A 22,662-nucleotide genomic window follows, 5' to 3' on the forward strand; every position below is an offset into this window, starting at 1 on the left:
TTTTTTTTTTTGCTTGGGGCGGCCAAAAAGCCAGAGCTGGCCCTGATTGTGGCAGCTTGATATGCCACAAGAATTTGAGTATTCTCCTCATAACCTCCCTTAGCTGAAATTTGCTATGCCATGAGTTGTTCGGTTTTAATATCCAAATCAAGGAATATAGTCTGTTTTAGATTTGTAAAATATAGCATAAATAGACAATGATATAAAGATGATTTATAATAGATTAACAGTAACTATTATTATTCTTGTTTCAGTCTAAACATGGAGAAATGAGGGAGGAGAGGGGCTTGAACAGACTAAGGGATTCAGGGCCAGCTCCAGCGTTTTTGCCATCCCAAGGGGCAAAAAACAAAAGGAAAAAAAAAAAGCCGCGATCAGCGGCAGTTCTACCGCCGCCGCGTTGTTCTTCGGCGGCAATTCAGTGGTAGGTCCTTCCCTCCGAGAGGGAGAGAGGGACCCGCCACCGAATTGCTGCCAAAGAGACAGCCCCTCTCCATTGGCCACCCCAAGCATGTGCTTGCTGCGCTGGTGCCTGGAGCTGGCCATGAAGGGAGGAATAGAAGTGTATTTTGTTATTTAATTATGTTCATTTCATTCTGTATTTTGGCATTTTCTATTTTGAGCTTTCTGTCTGTAGCCTTAGCACTGCATAACTCAAATGATCTTAATTGTTACTTTTCTTGTTAAGCTTACAGTTCTTCTGTTAAATACTTGGAGAACAATACATTAAGCTGTCATTTCTTTTTACATCTCTTTTTTGTACGTTTATTAAAATAAATGGATTTTAAAGTTTAGCACAGTATTCACCAAACTAACTACAGATAGACTGAGGTGGGTAAGATAATATCTTTTACTGCCAACTTCTGTTGGTGAAAGAGGCAAGCTTTCGAGCTACACAGAGCTCTTCTTCAGGTCTGGGAAAGGTACTGAGAGTTTCTTAACTAAACACAAGGTGGAACAGATTGTCTCTGCAAACAGTGTAAACTATAATAGACTGTAAGGCTACATATACATTTTTTTAGATTTGATTTATAGATAGATTTGCTGTGTGCTTGCTTGCTTGCTGTGTGCTTGCTTGCTTGAAGATCGTTTTGTGGCTTTTTTTAGGGACTGAGTGCCGAGCCAAGTGGCCTGCTAGGCTAGGCTGAGAGCTTACTAATGAGGCTCCAGCCTGCTATCTTTTGATCCCTAACCCCCTTATGATCCCTTGATAAATGGGAGGGCTAACTCAGGGATAACAGGAGCAACAAACAGGGGAGTTTTATGAGGGAGTTTAGCAAGGGCAAGAGGCAGATACAGCTAACAAACAGACGCTAAACTTAGGTCAATAACTCCCTTCTCCTCCTGCCTACCCCCCCAAAACACCTGCAAGAATAAGAATAATACACACAGAAGTCCAGCAGCAGAGTGGGGGCTATCCAATTTATTGCACTGAATGCAGCATGTACAATTATCTACCTTGTATGTAGGTGGTATTTGTGAGTATGCGGTGCAAGCAGCTCATCAGACACAGTATGGGTTCGAGGCCAGAGTAGCTGAACTGGAGGAGCTCAGGGACAGAGATAGGTACTTAGAGGAGACTTTCAGGGACACAATAGAGCGATCCCACCCCAACTCTGATGCATCAGTGTGTTGAGGAGGATGAAAGTCACAGGGAAGGAAACATAAAGCTGGAGTGGAGGGAAGCAATCCCATAGAGTCCTTCCTTCTAGATAATGTCAAGGTACCCTCTTGCACTGAGGATATCTCTCCTAGGGAGGGAACCCCAGTTATTAGGAAGATGGGGTATTTGTTTATTAGAAATATAGATAATTGGGTTTGTGATGACCAGGAGAACTGCATGATAAATTGTCTGCCAGGTACGAAGGTTGCAGATCTCATGAAATATTTAGACAGACTTATGTGCAGTACAGGGGAAGAACTGGGTTTGTGGAACAAATGACAGAGGAAAAGTAGGAGACAGGTCCAAATGTAGGCTACTAGGTAAGAGATTGAAGTCCAGAACCTTCCTGGTAGTATTCTCTGAAATGCTTCCAGTTCCACATGCAGGGCCAGAAAGACAGGCAGAAGTGCAGTGTCTCAATGCATGGATGAGACAATGGTGTAGGGAGGAGGCTTTTAGGTTTATTAGGAACTGTGGAACCTTTGGGGAAAGTACGACCCTATACAGGAAGAATGGGCTCTATCTAAACCAAAATAGAACCAGACTGCTGGCATGTGACATTAAAAAGTTTGTAGAGAATTTTTTAAACTAAGGGCTCAAAAAAGCCGACAGGTGTGGAAAAGTACACCGTTCAGGCCGAGTCATCCCTTATGAATGAATTTATGAAAGGGGAACTCTATATCCTAGTAAAGAGTATAGGAAAGAAGTTGGTAAAGTACAGGTGGGAGCTAGTAAGGAGCAAACATAAATGACTCCCATTTAAATACAACACATGAAGGCAAGCAACTGAATATAGACAAAATGTACAAGTGCTTATATACAAATGCTATAAGTCTAAATACTAAGATGGGTGAACTAGATTGCTTGGCATTAAATAGGGATATTGATATTAAAAGCACCACCGAAAGTTGGTGGAATGAGGATAATCAATGGGGCCTGGTAATACCAGGGTACTAAATACATAGGAATGACATTAGGTCATGCTGGTGGGGGAGTGGCACTAAATGTGAAAGAAAATAGAGTCAAATAAAGTAAAAATCTTAAATGAATCAAACTGTACTATAGAATCTCTATGGATAGAAATTCCATATTTGAACAATAAGAGTATAGCAGTAATAATATACTGCTGATCACCTGACCAGGAGGGTGATGGTGATTGTGAAATGCTCAGGGAGATTAGAAAAGCTACAAAGGCAGTAAACACAACAGTTATGAGGGATTTCAACGATCCTTATATTGTTTGGTTATATGTCATCTCAGAAAGGGATGCAGACACAAAATTTCTAGACACAATAAATGACTGCTTCTTCGAGTAGCTTGTCTTGATTTAGTCCTATGTGGAGCACAGGGTTTTGTCCGAGAGGTGAATATAACTGATCTGCTTGGTAATAGTGACAATAATGTAATTAAATACAACATCCTTCTGGGAGGAAATTGCCAAAGAAACCCGCTGCAGTAGCATTTAACTTCAAAAATGAGGAAGCTAGTTAAACAGAAATTAAAAGGAACAGTCACAAGGGTAAAATACCTGCAAACTATATAGAGACCTTTTAAAAAAACAATAATAGAGGTTCAAACTAAATGAATACCCCAAATTAAAAAAAAATCAGTAAAAGAACCAAAAAAATGCCAACATGATTAAACAGCAGAGTTAAAGAGTCTGTTACAGGCAAAGAGACATCCTTTAATAATCGGAAGTCAAATCCTAGTGAGGAAAATAGAAAGGAACATAAACTCTGGCAAGTCAAGTGTAAAAGTGTAAGAAGGCAGGCCAAGAAAGAATTTGAAGAGCAACTAGCTAACAACACAAAAACTAACAGCAATTTTATTTTAAGTACATCAGAGATAAGAAGCCTGCTAAACAGTCATTCAGGCTACTGGACGATCAAGGTGCTAAAACAATGAGGAGTCTGGTGGTATCTTAAAGACTAACAGATTTATTTGGGCATAAGCTTCTGTGGGTAAAAAAACCCACTTCAGATGCATGGAGTGAAAATTAAAGATACAGGAATAGATATAGTGACACATGAAGAGAAGGGAGTTACCTTACAAGTGGAGAACCAGTGTTGACAAGGCCAATTCAATCAGGGTGGATGTGGTCCACTCCCAATAATTGATGAAGAGGTGTCAATACCAAGAGAAGGAAAATTGCTTTTTTAGTGAGCCAACCTCCCCCAGTCCCTATTCAAGCCCAAATTAATGGTGTTAAGTTTGCAAATGAATTGTAGCTCTGCAGTTTCTCTTTGAAGTCTCAGAGTGAAGTTTTTTTGTTGAAGGATGGCTACTTTTAAATCTGTTATTGAATGTCCAGGGAGATTGAAGTGTTCTCCTACTGGCTTTTGTATGTTACCATTCCTGATGTCTGATTTGTGTCCATTTATTCTTTTATGTAGAGACTGTCTGGTTTGGCCAATGAACATGGCAGAGGGGCATTGCTGGCACATGATGGCATATATCACATTAACAGAACACCACTGGTCATCACGTACAGGCCTCAGCTAAAACCTCTCCAGCATATCATCAACTATCTACAACCTACCCTGGAAAATGATCCCTCACTCTCACAGGCCAGTCCTCACTTACAGACAGCCCCCCAACCTGAAGCAAATACTCACCAGCAACTACACACCACATCACAGAAACATGAACCCAGGAACCAAACCCTGTTGCCTAGTCTGTCCCCGTATCTACTCTAGCGACACCACCAGAGGACCCAACAACATCAGCCACACCATCAGGGGCTCATTCATCTGCACATCTACTAATGTGATATATGCCGTCATGTGCCAGCAATGCCCTTTTGCCATGTACATTGGCCAAACTGGACTACAGGATATGAGGGAAGGTCCTTTCATGCATCAGTAGCTGGTTAAAAGATATGAAAGAAATTGTAGGAATAAATGGTCAGTTTTTACAATGGAGAGAGGTAAATAGTGGGATCCCCCAAGGATCTGTACTGGGACCTGTGCTGTTCAACATATTCATAAATGGTTGCAAAAGTGGGGGAACAGTGAGGTGGCAAAATTTGCAGACAATTTTGCAGTATACAAGTACTCAAAATAGTTAAGTCCAAAGGTGACTGGGAAGAGTTACAAAGGGATCTCAGAAAACTGCAGATGAAATTCAGTGTTGATAAAGGCAAAGTAATTGACTTCTATGATGAGATAACTGGCTCTGTCGATGAGGGGAAAGCAGTGGACGTGTTATTCCTTGATTTTAGCAAAGCTTTTGATATGGTCTCCCACAGTATTCTTGCCAGCAAGTTAAAGAAGTATGGGCTGGATGAATGGACTATAAGGTGGAGAGAAAGCTGGCTAGATCATTAGGCTCAACAGGTAGTGATCAATGGCTCCATGTCTAGTTGGCAGCTGGTATCATGTGGAGTGCCCCAAGGGTCGGTCCTGGGGCTGGTTTTGTTCAATATCTTCATTAGTGATCTGGAGGATGGCGTGGACTGCACCCTCAGCAAGTTTGCAAATGACACTAAACTGGGAGGAGTGGTAGATAAGCTGGAGGGTAGGGATAGGATACAGAGGGACCTAGACAAATTAGAGGATTGGACCAAAAGAAATCTGATGAGGTTCAACAAGAACAAGTGCAGAGTCCTGCACTTAGGATGGAAGAATCCCAAGCACTGCTACAGACTAGGTACCGAATGGCTAGGCAGCAGTTCTGCAGAAAAGGACCTAGGGGTTACAGTGGACGAGAAGCTGGATATGAGTCAACAGTGTGCCCTTGTTGCCAAGAAGGCTAACGTCATTTTGGGCTGTATAAGTAGGGGCATTGCCAGCAGATCAAGGGATGTGATCATTCCCCTCTATTCTACATTGGTGAGGCCTCATCTGGAGTACTGTGTCCAGTTTTGGGTCCCACACTACAAGAAGGATGTGGAAAAATTGGAAAGAGTCCAGCAGATGACGACAAAAATGATTAGGGGTCTGGAGCACAAGACTTATGAGGAGAGGCTGAGGGAACTGGGATTGTTTAGTCTGCAGAAGAGAAGAATGAGGGGGGATTTGATAGCTGCTTTCAACTACCCGAAAGGGGGTTCCAAAGAGGATGGATTTAGACTGTTCTCAGTGGTAGCAGATGACAGAACAAGGAGTAATGGTCTCAAGTTGCAGTGGGGGAGGTTTAGGTTGGATATTAGGAAAAACTTTTTCACTAGGAGGGTGGTGAAGCACTGGAATGGGTTACCTAGGGAGGTGGTAGAATATCCTTCCTTAGAGGTTTTTAAGGTCAGGCTTGACAAAGCCCTGGCTGGGATGATTTAGTTGGGGATTGGTCCTGCTTTGAGCAGGGGGTGGACTAGATGACCTCCTGAGGTCTGTGATTCTATGAATGCACATTGGAAAACATAATCCCAACTATCCAAACAAAATTATGGGGTCTAAATTAGCTGTTGCCACTCAAGAAAGAAATCTTGCAGTAATTGTGGATAGTTCTCTGAAAACATCAGTTTAATGTGCAGCAGCAGTCAAAAAAGCTAACATAATGTTAGGAACTATTAGGAAATGGATAGATAATAAGACAGAAAATATCATAATGGCACTATATAAATCCACGGTATGCCCACACCTTGAATACTGTGTATAGTTCTGGTAGCTTCATCTAAAAAAAGGTACATTAGATTTGTAAAAAGTACAGCTAAGGGCAACAAAAATGATTAGGGGTATGGAACAGCTTCCATATGAGGAAAGATTAAAAATACTAGCACTGTTCAGCTTGGAAACAAGATGACTAAAGGGGGATATGATAGAGGTCTATAAAATCATTGAGGGTACGGAGAAAGTGAATATATGAAGAATTATTTACCCCTTCACATAAAGCAATAACTAGGGGGTCACTCAAGGAAATTAATAGGCAGCAGGTTTAAAACAAAAGGAAAATGTCTTCACACAACACATAGTCAACTTGTTGTGTAGTGAAGGGAATGTTGAGAAGGCTAAAAGTATAACCGGGTACAAAAAAATTATATAAGTTCATGTGGATGGGTTCATCAATGGCTATTAGCCAAGATGGTCAGGGATGAAACACTATCCTCTGGGTGTCCCTAAATCTCCAAATGGCAAAAGCTAGGATTGAACGACAGGGGATGGATGACTCAGAATTGCCCTGTTCTGTTCATTCCCTCTATCTATATAGTTATTTGGTATTGTCTTATAAAGTTACTGTGTTAAGCTTATTTAGATTCAGTTACATCATTTAAAAATATTATGAATTTAATATTTAATTGTATATTTATTACTAGAATATAAAATTATAGAATTTTTTAGGACTGCAAAATTGGAATTCAGCCAAGAAATCTGCACAATGCTACCTTTTAATGGGGAATTTGAAATTCCATGTACCTGTAGGTCTTTGTAAATTCTTCTGTACCAATATCCTTCTTAGAGTACCGTCCATAGCTGCTTCTTCTATGTGAGAGTGGTCCCCAATGACTGTCCAATACATCATCCTAAAAATAGCAAACAAAATTGTTGCCATGAATTTCCATAAGTTAACACCTTAAACTTACATAGCACCTTTCTTTGAATGATCTCAAAATATTTAAGAGACATTATATTATTGTAACTCTCACAAAACACCCAAGAGATGTTAACCTCATTTTGCAGATGGGTAAACTGAAGCAGAGAGGCTAAATAACTTAACCAAATTTACACATTTGTAGACATTATTATGCAGTAAGTCATGTTTGCTTTGTTCAAACTTCTATGTATGTTTGTTATTTATAAAATAGAATAAAACATGATAAAATGCCACAGAAACAACATACCCCTTTTTAGGATTTACAGCAATTGCATACGGTTCTCCTGCCATATTTGTAAGCAACCTTGTACAGTTTGGTCCATTCAATTGTCCTACATTGATGGAGTATCTTAAACTTGTCCAGTGAGTTGTATAATAACTGAACCAATGCATTCTAGAATGATCAGTCCAGTAAATATTTCCAGCAATCCAGTCAACAGCAATATCCCTGGGTCTTTTGAATTCAGGACACTAGAAGGAGCAAATTTTAAAGTTATAATTATGAAATTTACCTTTTACAGTAGACATATAGTCACATATTTTTCCGTTCATTAAGAGATCCATTCTTTTATAACAGAAATCTTATAAAACTTGTTTAATTACTTAAATAAAATAAATTAATACCTTTGAAATACAAAGGAGGAAAGCAACAAAATGATCAAAGATTTAGAAGGATTTAGAAAACCTGAGCTATGGAAAAAAACTGGGCCTGCTTAATCTTCAGAAAAGGGGCAGGGAGGGACCTGATAACAGTCTTCGAGCATGTTAAGGGCTGTTATAAAGAGGACAATGGAACTATGATTAATTGTTCTCCATGTCCACTGAAGGTAGGACAAGAAGCAATGGACTTAATCTGCAGCAAGGGAGATTTAGGTTAGATATTAGGAAAAGCTTTCTAACTATAAGGATAGTTAGGATGTGGCTTTCAAGATAGGTTGTGGAATCCCTGTCTCTGCAAGTTTTTAAGAACAGGTTGGACAAACATCTGTCAGGGACGGTCTAGGTTAGTTGGTCGTGCTTCAGTGTGGAGGGCTGGACTTGATGATTTCTCAAGGTCCCTTCCAGACCTGCATTTCTATGATTCTGCACATTTATGTGATATGTGTTTGGCTGATCATACTGAGCTACAGAATCACTTACAACTGTATGGGTACAAGTGCAGAAACTGTGGGTTGAATACTCAAAAATATTTAGTAGCATAGAAAGGTTTCTCCAGTGGGTAATGTTCATCAGCAGGTTGGTTTCACAGTAGTGTGCCATGTGGAAGAGCAATTTCAACAAATTTTTTTGCACTTCTGATTGAGGCTATTACCACTGTACTTGTTAAGGAAAGGGCACTAGCATGTACTAAGATGTGGAACATCAAAATCAATATTATTATTCAAAGGATGGAGCTACTGGTATTGAAGTAATCAAAATGATACTGGTTGTAATTCTAAAGGGCTGGAGGAAGATGGTTTGATATTAGCCAACTATGATAGGGGTCATACCCCACATAGACAAGGAATAGGTTAATAAGGACCTGAGAGGCCAAATACCATACTGGTCTGCACCTAGAGAGTGGGTCATGCTTAATTGTTGATGAAGTCCAGCTGTGGAGGTGGGGTTGGGAAAGCATTATAAACAGCAAAAGTATAGAACAGAAGGGGGCTGCAGGGAGTGTGTGAAGGACTCTACAGTCACTCTCTGAGATAAGAGAAAAGAGAAACCACCATACTCAAGGAAGAAGCCCAGAGGGACTGTGAGCCCTGAGACCCTCTCCTGAGTAGAGATGTCTGATGCGGGCCAGGAGAGAGAAAGACAAAGCAGCCACGGGGAGTGGAGCAGACTCCAGTGGTAAGACCTGATAAAAGGACAGGATCCAGACTACAGGGAGAGCACTGTGGAAGGTGTTCAGAGGAAGAACAGCAAATGGAATTTAAGAGCCATGTAAAGGCCAAGTCTGAAGAGGGTGGAATTCAGTTTATGTTTATACTTTTGGTTTGCGATTTAATGAGGGATTTCAGGGGAGAACCCTGCAAGTCTGAGAGGAGGGTGAAACTGGAGAGGTTGTGTGGAGAAGCCTGGTAGAAGGTTATGGCAGGAAGAAGCCCAGGGAGGTAGCCAGGGCAGGTCAGAATAGACAAACGTTGCCTGCTTACTACAAGGCCCTGGGCTGTAATCCAAAAATAGAGTGGGAGGCGTGGTTCCCCTACCAGCCACCGATGAGGTGGCATGAGGCCCAAGAAGGGAACAAGGATAGTGGAGAGCCCTGAGAGAAGGGTATGAAGAACACAGAGCCCAGAGTTAGGGCCAAAGACCTTTTTGAACTTTTATTTGTTGGACTTTGTTACTCCGAAAAGGGTAGGTCTAAATTGTGACCTGGTCAGAGAGCTGAATTATGGAAAGAGAGCCAGAGCAACCAATGGCAGGAGTACTAGAGAGAAGAGAGTTTTGTTATGCTACACTCAGCCACAAGGGGGCACGCCTGCAGTAAATCCATCACAGAAGTATAGCCCTGGAGTCCGAAGCAAAGCTTGTAGGGGAGAGCTGCTGCTGAAAAAAAAAAAAAAAAGATTCTTGAATGAAGTCCTAAAACATGGCTGTCCAGGACTCTGCCAAGGATAAGTACAATCTTATTATGCAACGAATGGCATAAATTCTGTTCATTCTGGTTGGTTCTGCACAGTCTTGGAATATAGCAGAAAGGATATTTTTTAGCACTGCTTCTCTTCTTTAGCTGATTGACAAGTCGCTTACTGATATCAGCCATTGAAACTGTACATCTATACACATTATACTAGATGATATTTATGAGAGGATTTGGCTAAAGCAAGTTTTGTGGCTATTGGACGACCCAGACATCATGGAAGTCATGAAACATAACTCCACTGAATCACACTTTTAAGTGTTACACAAAAATAAACAGCATCGTTTCAAAACTATTGGGTTAGAATTAAGAATTTTAAATAACTGAATACATTTTTATAACTCTGAGTTGTAATGTATCTATTACAATTTCATGGCCATAATTATGGCTCTGACACTATAAGGTGCTCCCAGATGGAGCAGATTGCAGGATCAGAACTTAAAGAAAAAATAAAATGAAGTTTGGGAAATACAGTTATGAAAAATGTAATTCTCATATTTGTCAGAACTCCTATAGAAAGTTGTACATTTTGCAAGCCAGGAATGTGTCATTGTTTTCTCTAATAGAAAGAGGCAAATAATCTGAGATTTAGGGCTTCGCACATATTCAAATTTGTGTTTGTCTTTTTGTATACAATAGTATTAAACTATTTCAGAAGGAAATGTCTATATTTTTCCAAACATGGTGACAAAATACTAAATACTACAAAGGGGAGGAAAATCTTAGAATAACTTCTTTGCCTCAGGTGTCAGAGTCCTATAATAGCAGAAAGACATGTACAGGATTTTTTTAAAAATAAAATGAAGGTCAGTTCAATTTCTAGACAATATAATAAGGATTGCATGGGGAATTAAGATAGTTCATTGTACGTAAATCCTTAGTCCTGAAAAAATACCATGGGATCCTTTATGTTCTAACCACTGACAGGATCGTAACTTTCTATTTAAATGAAGATTAAAGAAGCAAACTCAGTCACAGCACACACTAAACAGTGTTGCTTTGAAAACAGTGTCAGAGTAAGTTTGGAAAAGTCTAAACAAATATATCATATGGCACTCCTGTATTAGAAAAGGGGGCTACTGGCTTTATATACTTAAAAAAAATACAGAAAAGAAATGAATTCATTTAAATTTTTTTAGCATTTGCAGGCTAGTTCTACTTGTTAGTGTTTTGCTATTATTATTAATTATCCAGCAGTAGCACTGAGGCCTTCATTCTAGTAGTCTTTGAGACAAATCATTCCAAGCAAAAAATAAAATATGGATATTTGCCAAGACTTTTAATTAAATTATATTTTGCAATCACAATGTCTTTTAATACTAATTTATACTCCATAATTTGATCTGCGCTGAGAAACCCCTTTGCCCTGGCAGAGCTCCACTGACTTCACTGGACATCATACAGACTTAATGATCTGCTTGAATGCATCGTATTGGGGCCCAGTATTATCTTGAATAATACCTCAGACCCCAGGGGAAAGAAAACCTGTGGCTCCTTTAAGGGTTGCTTCCCTTCTTCTGAGCACTCAGTCTTCTTGTGGGCTTGAGGAGGGGGGCTGACTCTTTGAATGACAGGATAAAGCAGAAGTCTAATGGCTCCTGTGTACCCACCATTGAGGGCTTTAACCCCTTCCCTCTATCCAGGCCAGGGCTGGCTCCAGGCACCAGCGAAGGAAGCAGGTGCCTGGGGCGGCCAATAGAAAGGGGCGGCACTCCGTCCGTTATTGGTCTTCAGCGTCCAGGTCTTCAGCGGCAATTAGGTGACGGGTCCTTCACTCCCCTTCTTCTTCTTCGGCGGCAGCTCAATTGGGTTTTTGGTTTTGGTTTTCTTCGCCGCTTGGGGCGGCAAAAAAGCTGGAGCCGGCCCTGATCCAGACTGCCATTCTGTGCTGAGAAGAAAAGCTGTCCCCGTCCCTCTTTTCACTAGAGTAGGACTGGGCTTGGGGGCCTCATGCTAGTTACCTTTTGGAGTTTGAGAAAGAAGTTTCTCCCTTACTACAAGATTGGCCTGAGCAGTGTGGATTTTTCCCCCACTTTCTTCTTAGCAGCCCAGGGCCTTGGTGGTTAGGTAAGGCTGTACAATTAATTTTGTTTGAAACTGGCAGGTAGCCAGAGCAGCTATTTGTTCAATACAGGATCCGGTACCCTGAAAATCTGGGATCGCATTAGGAGGAGACATCTTCTAAAGAAGGTAGAGAATGGGGTTGGGGCTCCTAATTTCTGGTACAGTGAGCAGACAAATCTCCCTACTTCTGCCATTAACCATTATATGACGGGAGCATGACGGGGTTCCAGTAACAATGCTGACGGCAGCCCTCTAACAGGACAGAATAAGGATAAATAAATAGGAACATAAAGGATACACAATTTTAGTAATATTTCGTACTTAGTAATCTCTGCAACTAAATATACTTTCACTTATTTGAGAGTTTGGGGTTGCAAGCAAATTCTCATCCTGTAATAGTGTTGTTTCTAACTCATTAGGATCTCTATTATCTCTGCAGAGTGATTCAGTTGGTTAGACTTGAGATCAACAACTTTATGCTGTGGAGACTAATTTTACACAGAAGAACAGTCCCATCCCTGGTCTGACAGCTTCTGTAGTACTGAGGAGGATGACCATCTCAGGGAAGGAAAACATCAAACTGGAGCAGAGGGAAATGATCCCATAGTGGGTACCCTCCTTCCAGATGATGCCAGGGTATCTCTTGCACTGAGGATACCTCTTCAGGGAGGGAACTCCAGTTATTAGGAAGAGACAGGTAATAGTAATGGGGGATTTGGTCATTAGAAACAGGTAGCTGGGTTTTGCGATGATTGAGAGAACCACTTGGTGACTTTCCTGCTGCGTGTGAAGATTGTGGATCTCTTGAGACATCTAGACAGACTTACATGTTGTGATAGGGAGGAGCCAGTGATTGTGGTACATGTAGGATAGGAGAGAGGTCCTGGAGGCCAAATTTAGGCTGCTAGATAAGAGATTGAAGTCCAGGACCTCTATGGTAGCACTCTCTGAAATGCTTCAAGTTCCACGTGCAGGGCCAGTTAGACAGGCACAACTACAGAATCCCAATGCATGGATGACACAATGGTGTAGAGAGGAGGGGTTTAGATTTATTAGGAACTGGGGAACCTTTAGGGAAATGGGGAGCCTATATAGGAAGGATGGGCTCCATGTAAACCAAAATGGAATCGGATTGCTGGCACATAAAATTAAAAAGAATGTAGAGCAGTTTTTAAATGAAGGGGTGAAGGAAAGCTGACAGGTGTGGAGGAGACATCCCTTAGGGGACGATCTATTAATGGAGATTCTCTATATCCTAGTAAGGAGGAGAGGATGGAAAGTTATAAAAATGGGTAAGATATGATGAGAAACAGTCAAATGTAAAAGAGTCCCATTCAATTACATCACATAATGTCAAACAGCTAAAAAGTGACAATTTTTAAGTGCTTGTATAAAAATGCTAGAAATATAAATACTAAGATGGGTGAACTAGAATACCTCATATTAAATGAGGATATTGATATAACAGGGATCACAGAAACTTGGTAGAATGAGGATAATCAATGGGACAGTAATACCATGGTACAAAATATATTGGAAGGATAGAATAGGATGTACTGGGGTGGGGAGTGGTACTGTATGTGAAAGAAAGCCTAGAGTCAAATGAAGTAAAAATCTGAAATGAACCAAACTACCATGAATCTCTATGGATAGTAATTCCATGCTTGAATAATAAGAATATAGCAGTAGGGATATACTACCAACCACCTGACCAGGATGGTTATAGTGACTGTGAAATGCTCAGGGAGATTAGAGAGGCTATAAAATTAAACTCAAAAATAATGGAGGATTTCAACTATCCAGCTGAACCACTTGGTATTAGTGACCATAACATAATAAAATTAAACATCCCTGTGGGGAAGGGGGAACACCAAAACAGCCTACCACAGTAGTATTTAATTTCAGAAAGAGGAACTACACAAAAATGAGGAAGTTAAACAGAAATTAAAAGGTACAGTGCCCAAAGTGAAATCCCTGCAAGCTTCATGGAAACTTTTTAAAGACACCATAATAGAGGCTCAATTTAAATGTATACTCCACATTAAAAAACATAGTAAGAGGACCAAAAAAATACCAGCATGGCTAAACAACAAAGTAAAAGAAGCAGTTAGAGGCAAAAAGGCATTCTTTAAAAAGTGGAAGTTAAATCCTATTGAGGAAAATAGAAGGAGAATAAACTCTGGCTAGTGAAATGTAAAAATATAAGAAGAAAAGCTAGAAAATAATTTGAAGAACAGTTAGCCAAAGACTCAAAAAGTAAGAGCAAAAAATGTAAGTATATCAGAAACAGGAAGCCTGCTAAACAACCAGTAGGGCCACTGGACAATTGAGATGCTAAAGGATCACTTAAGGAAGATATGGCCATTGAGGAGAAACTAAATGAATTCTTTGTATCAGTCTTCACAGCTGAGGATGTGAGGGGGATTCCCAAATCTGAGCCATTCTTTTTAGGTAACAAATCTGAGGAACTGTCCCAGATTCATGTGTCAGAGGAGATTTGGAACAAATTGATAAATTAAACTGTAATAAGTCACCAGAACCAGATGGTATTCACCCAAGAGTTCTGAAAGAACTCAAATGTGAAATTGCAAAACTATTAACTGTGGTATATAACTTATCATTTAAATCAGTTTCTGGACCAAATAACTAGAGGATAGCTAATGTGATGCCAATTTTTTAAAGAGGCTCCAGAGGCAATCCTGACAATTACAGGCTGGTAAGCCTAATTTCAGTACCAGGCAAATTGGTTGAAACTATAGTAAAGAACAGATTTGTCAGATACATACATGAACACGATTTGTTGGGGAAGAGTCAACATGGTTTTTCTAAAGGGAAATCATGTCTCACCAAATGACTAGAATTCTTTGAGGGGGTTAACAAGCATGTGGACCAGGATCATCCAGTCGATATAGTGTACTTGGACTTTCAGAAAGCCTTTGACAAGTTCTCTCACCAAAGGCTCTTAAAGTAAGCTGTCATGGGATAAGAGGGAAGGTCCTCTCATGGATCAGTAACTAGTTAAAAGATAGGAATCAAAGGGTAGGAATCAATGGTCAGTTTTCAGAATGGAGAGAAGTAAATAGTGGTGCCCCCCATGGGTCTGTACTGGGACCAGTACTGGTCAACATATTCATAAATGATCTGGAAAAAGGTGGCAAAATTTACAGACGAAATAAAGCTACTCAAGATAGTTAAGTCCAAAGCAGACTGAGAAGAGTTACAAAGGGATCTCACAAAACAAAATGGCAGATGAAATTCAGTGTTGATGAATGCAAAGTAATGCCCATTGGAAAACCTAATCCCAACTATACATATAAAATGATGGGGTCGAAATTAGTTGTTAGCACTCAAGAAAACATCTACTCCATGTGCAGTGGCAGTCAAAAAAGCTAACAAAATATTTGGACTCATTAGGAAAGTGATAGATAATAAAACAGAAACTATAATATTGTCTCTGTATAAATCCATGGTACACCCGCATCTTAAATACCGCATGTATATCTGGTCACCCCATCTCAAAAAAAACATATTGGAATTGGAAAAGTTTCAGAAAAGGGCAAGAAAAATTATTAGCTTCCATATGAAGAGAGATTAATAAGACTGGGACTTTTCAGCTTGGAAAAGAGATGACTAATGGAGGATATGATAAAAATCTATAAAATCATGACTGGTGTGGAGAAAGTAAATAAGGAAGTGTTATTTACTCCTTCCAATAACAGAAGAACAAGGGGTCACCAAATGAAATTAATAGGTAGCAGGTTCAAAACAAATAAAAGGAAGTATTTCTTCACACAATGCACTGTCAACCTGTGGAACTCTTTGCCAGAGGATGTTGTGAAGACAAGACTATAACAGGGTTCAAAAATGAACTAGATACGTTCATGAAAGATAGGTCTATCAATGGCTATTAGTCAGGATGGGCAGAGATGTAAAATTGTGCTCTGAAGTGTTCCTAACCTCTGTTTGCCAGAAGCTGGGAATGGGCAACAGGGGATGGATCCCTTGATGATTACCAGTTCTGATCATTCCCTCTGAAGCATCTAGCATTAGCTACTGTCAGAAGACAGGGTACTGGGCAAGATGGATCACTGGTCTGACACAGTATGGCTGTTCATATGTTCTTATGTACTGAAGATTTTCAAAAATTCACAGTAACAACATAGGGTTTAGAAACTATCACAGTACGATTATTGATTATAGAGCAATATTTTATTCCCAAAACTGAGAGAATGCCATATTAGATATAGATCAGGGAAGAATAATCCTGAAATTTTGGAGCCTTCAGTTATCATGCAACAAACAATCCTTCAGCTCCTTTAACACCGTCTATTAAGCAACCATCAGATGATACTGACTACTGACTTGGATCCAAAGGGGCGACAGATGACACTAGTTGGATCAACTGGACCCTTTCTGCCCTTTGGATCTGAAGCCTTTGGGGATTCCAACACTGACTTGCCCATAAGCAAGGAAGAAGGGCCTGGTGCTAATTTACAGTCACCTTGCACCAAGCTAAGGACTCCTTCTGTCAGGAATTGCCAGAGTTCGGGGTCTCATTCTCGGCCAGCCATCTGGGTTAAAGTTGCACAAAGACAGAATCTCCTCAGCAGGTAAGAATGACCAGTGTATAGAAGGTACAATGTATGCTAGTCCACCATGGCCACTAAGGATAAGACAAACTATGCCAATAAAAGAAAAGAGCAGAGGAATTCTAGAGAGCTCTGACTAGGTTGTCCAATAGCTGGAAGGAACTGAGCGGTAGCTCTCTATATTCATTTGGGCCTGACATCTGATACAATGAAGGTGCACACACACGTACAGCCCCAACTGTTGCTCTTGTGAAAACGTGGAGTGTACATTCAAAAATACAGTAACTCCTCACTTAAAGTCATCCCGGTTAACATTGTTTCGTTATTAGGCCCCACTCCACCCATCTGCCCAGCGCTCCCGCCAGGGAGCAGGATCAGGGAGTGGGAGCTTGTCCCGTTCCGCCCACCTGGTGTTCCAGCTGGGGAGCAGGCTCGGGGTGCGGGGGCTTATCCCACTCCGCCTGCTTGGCATTCCAGCTGGGGAGCGGGCAAGCCCACGACCCTGTTCGTTGGCAGGAGTGCCGGACGGGCAGAGTGGGGCAAGCCCCCACACCCACACCCCACTATGTCCTGCCTCAACCAAGCTTCACAATCATCATTGGTGAGTACAGGATTAAATAGTTTGTTTAAAATTATTTAAAACTTATACTGTATATGTATATAATGTCTTTTGTCTGGTGAAAAAAATGTCCCTGGAACCTAACCCCCCCCCATTTACATTAATTCTTATGGGGAAATTGGATTCGCTTAACATCATTTCGTTTAAAATAGCATTTTTCAGGAACATAACTACAACGTTAAGCGAGGAGTTATGTATGGATCTGTGTAGACAATACTTTAAGAAGAATTGTTTATCCTTAGCAGTCAATGTTTGCATAGTTAACACTATGGAAAAACAATCAGAGTAACTGTTTAAAAGAAACTGGATTGAATGGAAAGATTGGCAAAAAAAAAAAAAGAGGATATGCTGGAAAATGAATTTGTGAAACTACATCTTTTGCATTTGATATATCTTAAATATTTGCAACACTAGTTAAATAGCAATTTGCCTACAGTATTGATTTTTAATGTGCATTAACACAGCATTCACAATTTATTCAATCTTGCTTGTAAAAGGCAGAATTACTAAATTATTAAAAATGATTTTATGTTCCATAAATAATAAACCCATAAGTAATACTCTAACTCTACAAAGATACATTTAGAAAAATAGTGTAGCAACTGCTTTGTATAGGGCGAGTCACTTCTGTATTACAGGTTAATATACAGAAAGCTTTAGAGAAACTGTATTTCTGTTCTTATTAGACTACAATTCTTCTAATTGCCAGTTTTCTTTCTATGCTCTTTCACCAAAAACAGTATCTGAATTTGAGTCACAACAACTCTCTCTCTGTCTTGAAAAAATTGTCCCAATTAATTGATATATCCAGTTTCAAAGGATGTCAGTTATTGTCACCAGCTTAATTATATAGTTTTCACAGGATCAAAATGCATGCATCTTTTGCTTCTGTCAGAGTTGATATCTACTCTGAATTCTTTTAGTGCATCCATTTGAGTCAAACTTTAACTTGTTTCATAGATTTATAGAAATCTGCAGCTATCCGTTGAAAGCTAATCCCTCAGTGTAATTTCATCTGAGGGATTTTTGTATTAATGTAATTACTTATAAACACAGGTGAGGCTTGTTCAAGTTTACTGCCCTGATTTACAGATCAAAGATACTGCTCAATCTAGACTAAAAGATACGATTTAACCTTTGGCATTTTATCACTTCAAAAACCTGAGTTACAATTAAGGAATTGTCAGACTTCCAAATTTCCAAATACCAAATTTAAGCACCAGCATTAAAGTAATATTGATTGCTTGGAAAACTAATTAACCTGCTGATCAATTATGTGTTAGAGCAGGGGGAGATGAGTGCTTCACAAACATAACAGAGGTCTATCAGAGATGCCTATGGTCTTACAGTCTCTTTGGGAATTCACTGACTGATTTGCAAAAAAAAAAAAAAAAAAAAAAAACTTTGAATGACGAGCGCAGTTTGGGAAGATGCATCTTGACTAGTGGCTTCCAGTATACCACATAAGGCAAACATAGGGAAGAATCAGAGAAATGCTGCAGCAAATAGAAAATATCAGCAAAGTTGAGGTGAGTCTATTTAGTTTTAAGCACAGATACAGATAGTGTGATAGAATGCCAAGGAAAGTAAGGATGTGACTGAATAGGGAGCATAATATGGAATCAGCAGAGAGTGAATCTAGAGTATTTTGGATCATTGCTTACAACTTTGGATTGGCTGAAAGACAGAAGTATTCTTCAATGAATCAAAAGTATGTGGAATTATAAGAATATATAATCTCCCCAAGCGGAGTAGCCAAAGGAAGAGGACAGAATGTTCAGAAAACTATGTAAGTTTCACCTTGTGGAGTTTGAAGAGGTCTAGAGGAGGCAGGTGTTATGTCCCATACCTTCATGGATCCACAGTGAAGTGAAGCCTGAGTCTTAGAGATGCTGGGTCAGTGGGCCAGATCTTCTGTACTGCAGGGCTGCGCAGGGGCCCCGCAAACCCTGGCCCAGCGGCGGTCTGGGTCTTTGGCGGCAGGGGGCCCTTCAGTCATTCCGGGTCTTCCGCGGCTTTTCGGCGGCGGGTCCTTCAGTGCTGCCGAACACGCAGAGCATCTGAAGGGCTCCCCGCCGCCGAAGACCCAGACCGCCGCCGGGTGAGTACAAGCACCGCAGCCAGGGCTGGAATCGGGCCCTGCGCCCCTAAGAGGGCCCCGCAATGTCCCCGCACTGTCTTCAGCGGCAGCTCAATCGCTGCCGCGGAGGAAGGTCCCTCTGCTGAAGTGCCGCCGAAGGCACCGGCAGCCGATTGAGCTGCCGCCGAAGTCCCGGTACTGTTGACGGCGGCAGCTCAATCGTTGCCGCTGTCTTCGGCGGCATTTCGCCGGAGGGTCCTGACTCCGTGGCAGTGATTGAGCTGCCGCCGAAGACAGCGGCGGGACTTCGGCGGCAGCTCCTTCGAATCGGGCCCGGCGGTGCCTAAAGCCGGCCCTGGCCGCAGCTCCCCCGCTTTACCCCAGACCCCCTGAATCCTCTGGGCGGCCCTGCTGTACTGTTCTTCTTGTGTCCCCTTACCTGCACAGAATGGAGCTCCTACCCTACCAGTTTTCACCAATCACCCCCTCCCCACCTTTTCTTCCCCCAGACTGTCCAAATAAAAACCTTTTTGAGAGACTGAAGAGCTGTTTTTAGCTGAATTAATTAGGCATAGATATCTGCCACTTTTGCACAGAAACGTACCTACTGAGCTTAGCCTCCCAAGTTTCCATTGTGGCTTGACCCTGACCTCTAGAAAGCCAGTGGAGGAACTTCCCTGAATTTTTAGGAGGGGCATAGCATATAGCAGAGCTGGATCCGTCCACCTCTCCTTCACTTTACTATCCTCACGCACAGCCGAGATAAACTCAACTTGGCTCCCCCTCTCAGAAGGTAAGAAGAGAAAAACATTCATTTGCCAGGGAAATGAAATTGGATGAAGGATACTTAGAGGAGTCTGCAGATTGGTAAGCGAGAAATGACAGCTAGAAGAGATTTTATAGTCTAGAGGAGAATATGGTACTACGGAGTCCATGTTCAGGTAGTCCATATCTATCACGTGAACACAAGTATCAGGAATTAATACTAATTAACAGAATAAAATAAAAATATTGAATATGTAATCAATTACCTAATTTTGAAACACTTACATAAACACAGGCACAAAGGTCACATTATTACCCTTAGCGGAAGTGGTGATAATGTCCTTAATGCATTTCTAATTTTTTTTTTTTTTTTTTTTGTAAAATGTCCAATCAATATTCATTTTACTTTCCAGTAAAAACTACTTGAAAATACATTAAGAAAAAAACTCAGCATTTCTGCGGAGGTGGATGAAGTGACATTTAGGTCTGTTTACAAATATTAAGCTTTTTTTTTGTTTGCCTGAGAACACCAGTTAGGCAGTTAGCAATATAACGATATACATTAAGAAAGGAATAAATATGAAATACTGAATATGTTCTCTTTTCATTTTTAAATACATGAAAATCATATCCCATGGTGATGTGATAGTATCCTTCCTTCTTTTTAGAAGGGAAGTTATAAGAAGGATCCACTAAGTCTTGCAACAGGATTCCAATATAACAGAGTCCTTAATACTTGTGATATAGGAACAATCATACCAGATCAGACAATTGGTTGCTATCCATTTTAAATGTGTTGTCTCCATTGCACTGATTGTCCCCTTATTCTTCATTAAAGAGTGGCGTCAAATTTGTCTTTTTCAAACCATTCCTCCCTTCTGTGGGGCCTGCATCTTGATGTGGTGCAAAGGCTTGTGTGCTCCATTAACCCCAAGAGCTATGCCAGTGGGAATTTTAACTCCTAGTTACGTTACCCAAGCTGGATAGGTCAAAGGTCCAGGACAACAGGAAAAGTATTCCACTGGTCCTCCAGGTTGGAGATTGAGTGTTAAAGCCAACAACCTATCCTCACAGGAAAGCAAAGCTATAGAAAGGCAACAAGGCAGCCATTCTGGCAAGCAGCAGGCCAAAGCAATGGGTTCTGTCTCAGCAGAAACAATGGGTTTGAGGGAAAGCCATGACTCTGAGAAATTCTTTATTAATGGTAAAAACAAACTATGAATGTATGGGACATTAGAACAATGGCTGCAACAATAAAAGCGGTGCAGATGCTGAAAGAACTGAATGAACAGAATCATGAAATCCTTGGACTAAGTGAATATCGATGGCCAGGAGCTGATAAAAAGTGATTCAAAAGTGAAAACGTCAGAATATATTCAGAGAAATAAAACGATTACCACTCAGAGGAAGTATCATTAATTAAGACTTCCAAATAGAAAAACAGTTTATACACTAGAAGTTAATTAACAGACAATTGCTCCAAGATAAGTTTCAAATACCATACATGAAAATGACAGAGACAATAATGAGATCAAAGATCAGTTTTTCTATTGTCTACAACCTCTGACTGACAATATTCCCAAGCATTACATCTGCTTAGTAAGGGGGGACTTCAATGCCAAGGTTGGGGATAATACCTCGGTCCCTCCTGTTCTCTGCCTGTGCACAGAATAGTTTAGTTTCCAGGGGACGGTAATACTCTGGTTTAATTCTGGTTGTTGGGTTAGTGTGGGGGTGGCTGAAATGTACTATTGGCCTGTGATATATAGCATTTCAAACTAGATGATCTGGTGGACACTTCTGGCCTTAAATTCTATGACAACAAAAGTGAAAAGTAATGAATAAGCACAGCCCTGGTTCCCAAAATCAGAGCAGTTAAAGACTGCTAGAACTGTGCTGGTCTTGGGGCTTGTAATTGGTGGAAAATTATTCCCCCACAAAAAAATCCAAATAGTAATGTGGAATTTCCTAGAGGGATTATCAGGAACCAGAGTGACCATATATGTACTGAAGGAAATTTAGATCAACTCTCCACAATGTCATAGCATAAGTGGAAGCTGACATCAGAAGTACCACATTTGTGTGTGGCAAGATTGAAGATCAAACTTAACAAAAACAAAACCCCTAAAACCACCAAGAAATTTGACAGCCAATGGCGAATAGACAAGACATTACAGCAGCAATTTCAAACTGAACTGAACAACAGTTTTCAGGTGCTACAAGATAACATTGACATATCCTATTTCCATGACAGTATCATAGATGCCGAAACAACTGTAATTGGTTTCCAAATAAGCAAACCTAAATTCTGGATAACTGAGGATATATGGAATCGTGTGAAAGAAGGAAACAAACCAAAGCAAATATTAGCTACTCAAAAATACCTCCAGAAAAAGACCCAGTAAAAAAAGATCTGTATTAAAAAAGGACAAAGCAGTGAAAAACAGCCTGAGAAGAGACAAGAGGAAATACATAGATCAAAGAATCTGGAGTGGCTCTAAAAGAGGTGATAGTAAAATCCTTTATCAACTCCACAAGGTCCTATTAGCAAGTTTAAATGGTGAGCCACTTAAAGATGCACAAGGAAATTGACCATTTAGTCTGACTGTTTATTTTCTGTCTCTTAGCCAGTTTATAATCCATGACAGAACTTTACCTCTCATATTACTTAGTTTCCTTAACAACCTGTTGTGTGGGGCTTTGTCAAAGGCTTTTTGAAAGTCT

At 40.5% G+C, this 22,662-nt stretch overlaps 1 protein-coding gene across 1 annotated transcript in view; it reads right to left on the reverse strand.

The window, feature by feature from the left end:
• The window catches only part of LRP1B (LDL receptor related protein 1B), a 1,279,381-nt gene that overhangs the window by 80,674 nt on the left and 1,176,045 nt on the right, over positions 1 to 22,662 (reverse strand). The window contains exons 77-78 of the mRNA XM_026647738.1: positions 7,440 to 7,663; positions 7,015 to 7,121 (exon numbers count right to left, since the gene is read on the reverse strand). Coding sequence (XP_026503523.1) covers positions 7,015 to 7,121; positions 7,440 to 7,663 — 331 coding nt within the window. The remainder of the gene's footprint in view (positions 1 to 7,014; positions 7,122 to 7,439; positions 7,664 to 22,662) is intronic.

The sequence above is a fragment of the Terrapene carolina genome, unplaced genomic scaffold, assembly GCF_002925995.2.
Source record: "Terrapene carolina triunguis isolate 2854851 unplaced genomic scaffold, T_m_triunguis-2.0 Scaffold62, whole genome shotgun sequence".
Lineage (NCBI taxonomy): Eukaryota > Metazoa > Chordata > Testudines > Emydidae > Terrapene > Terrapene triunguis.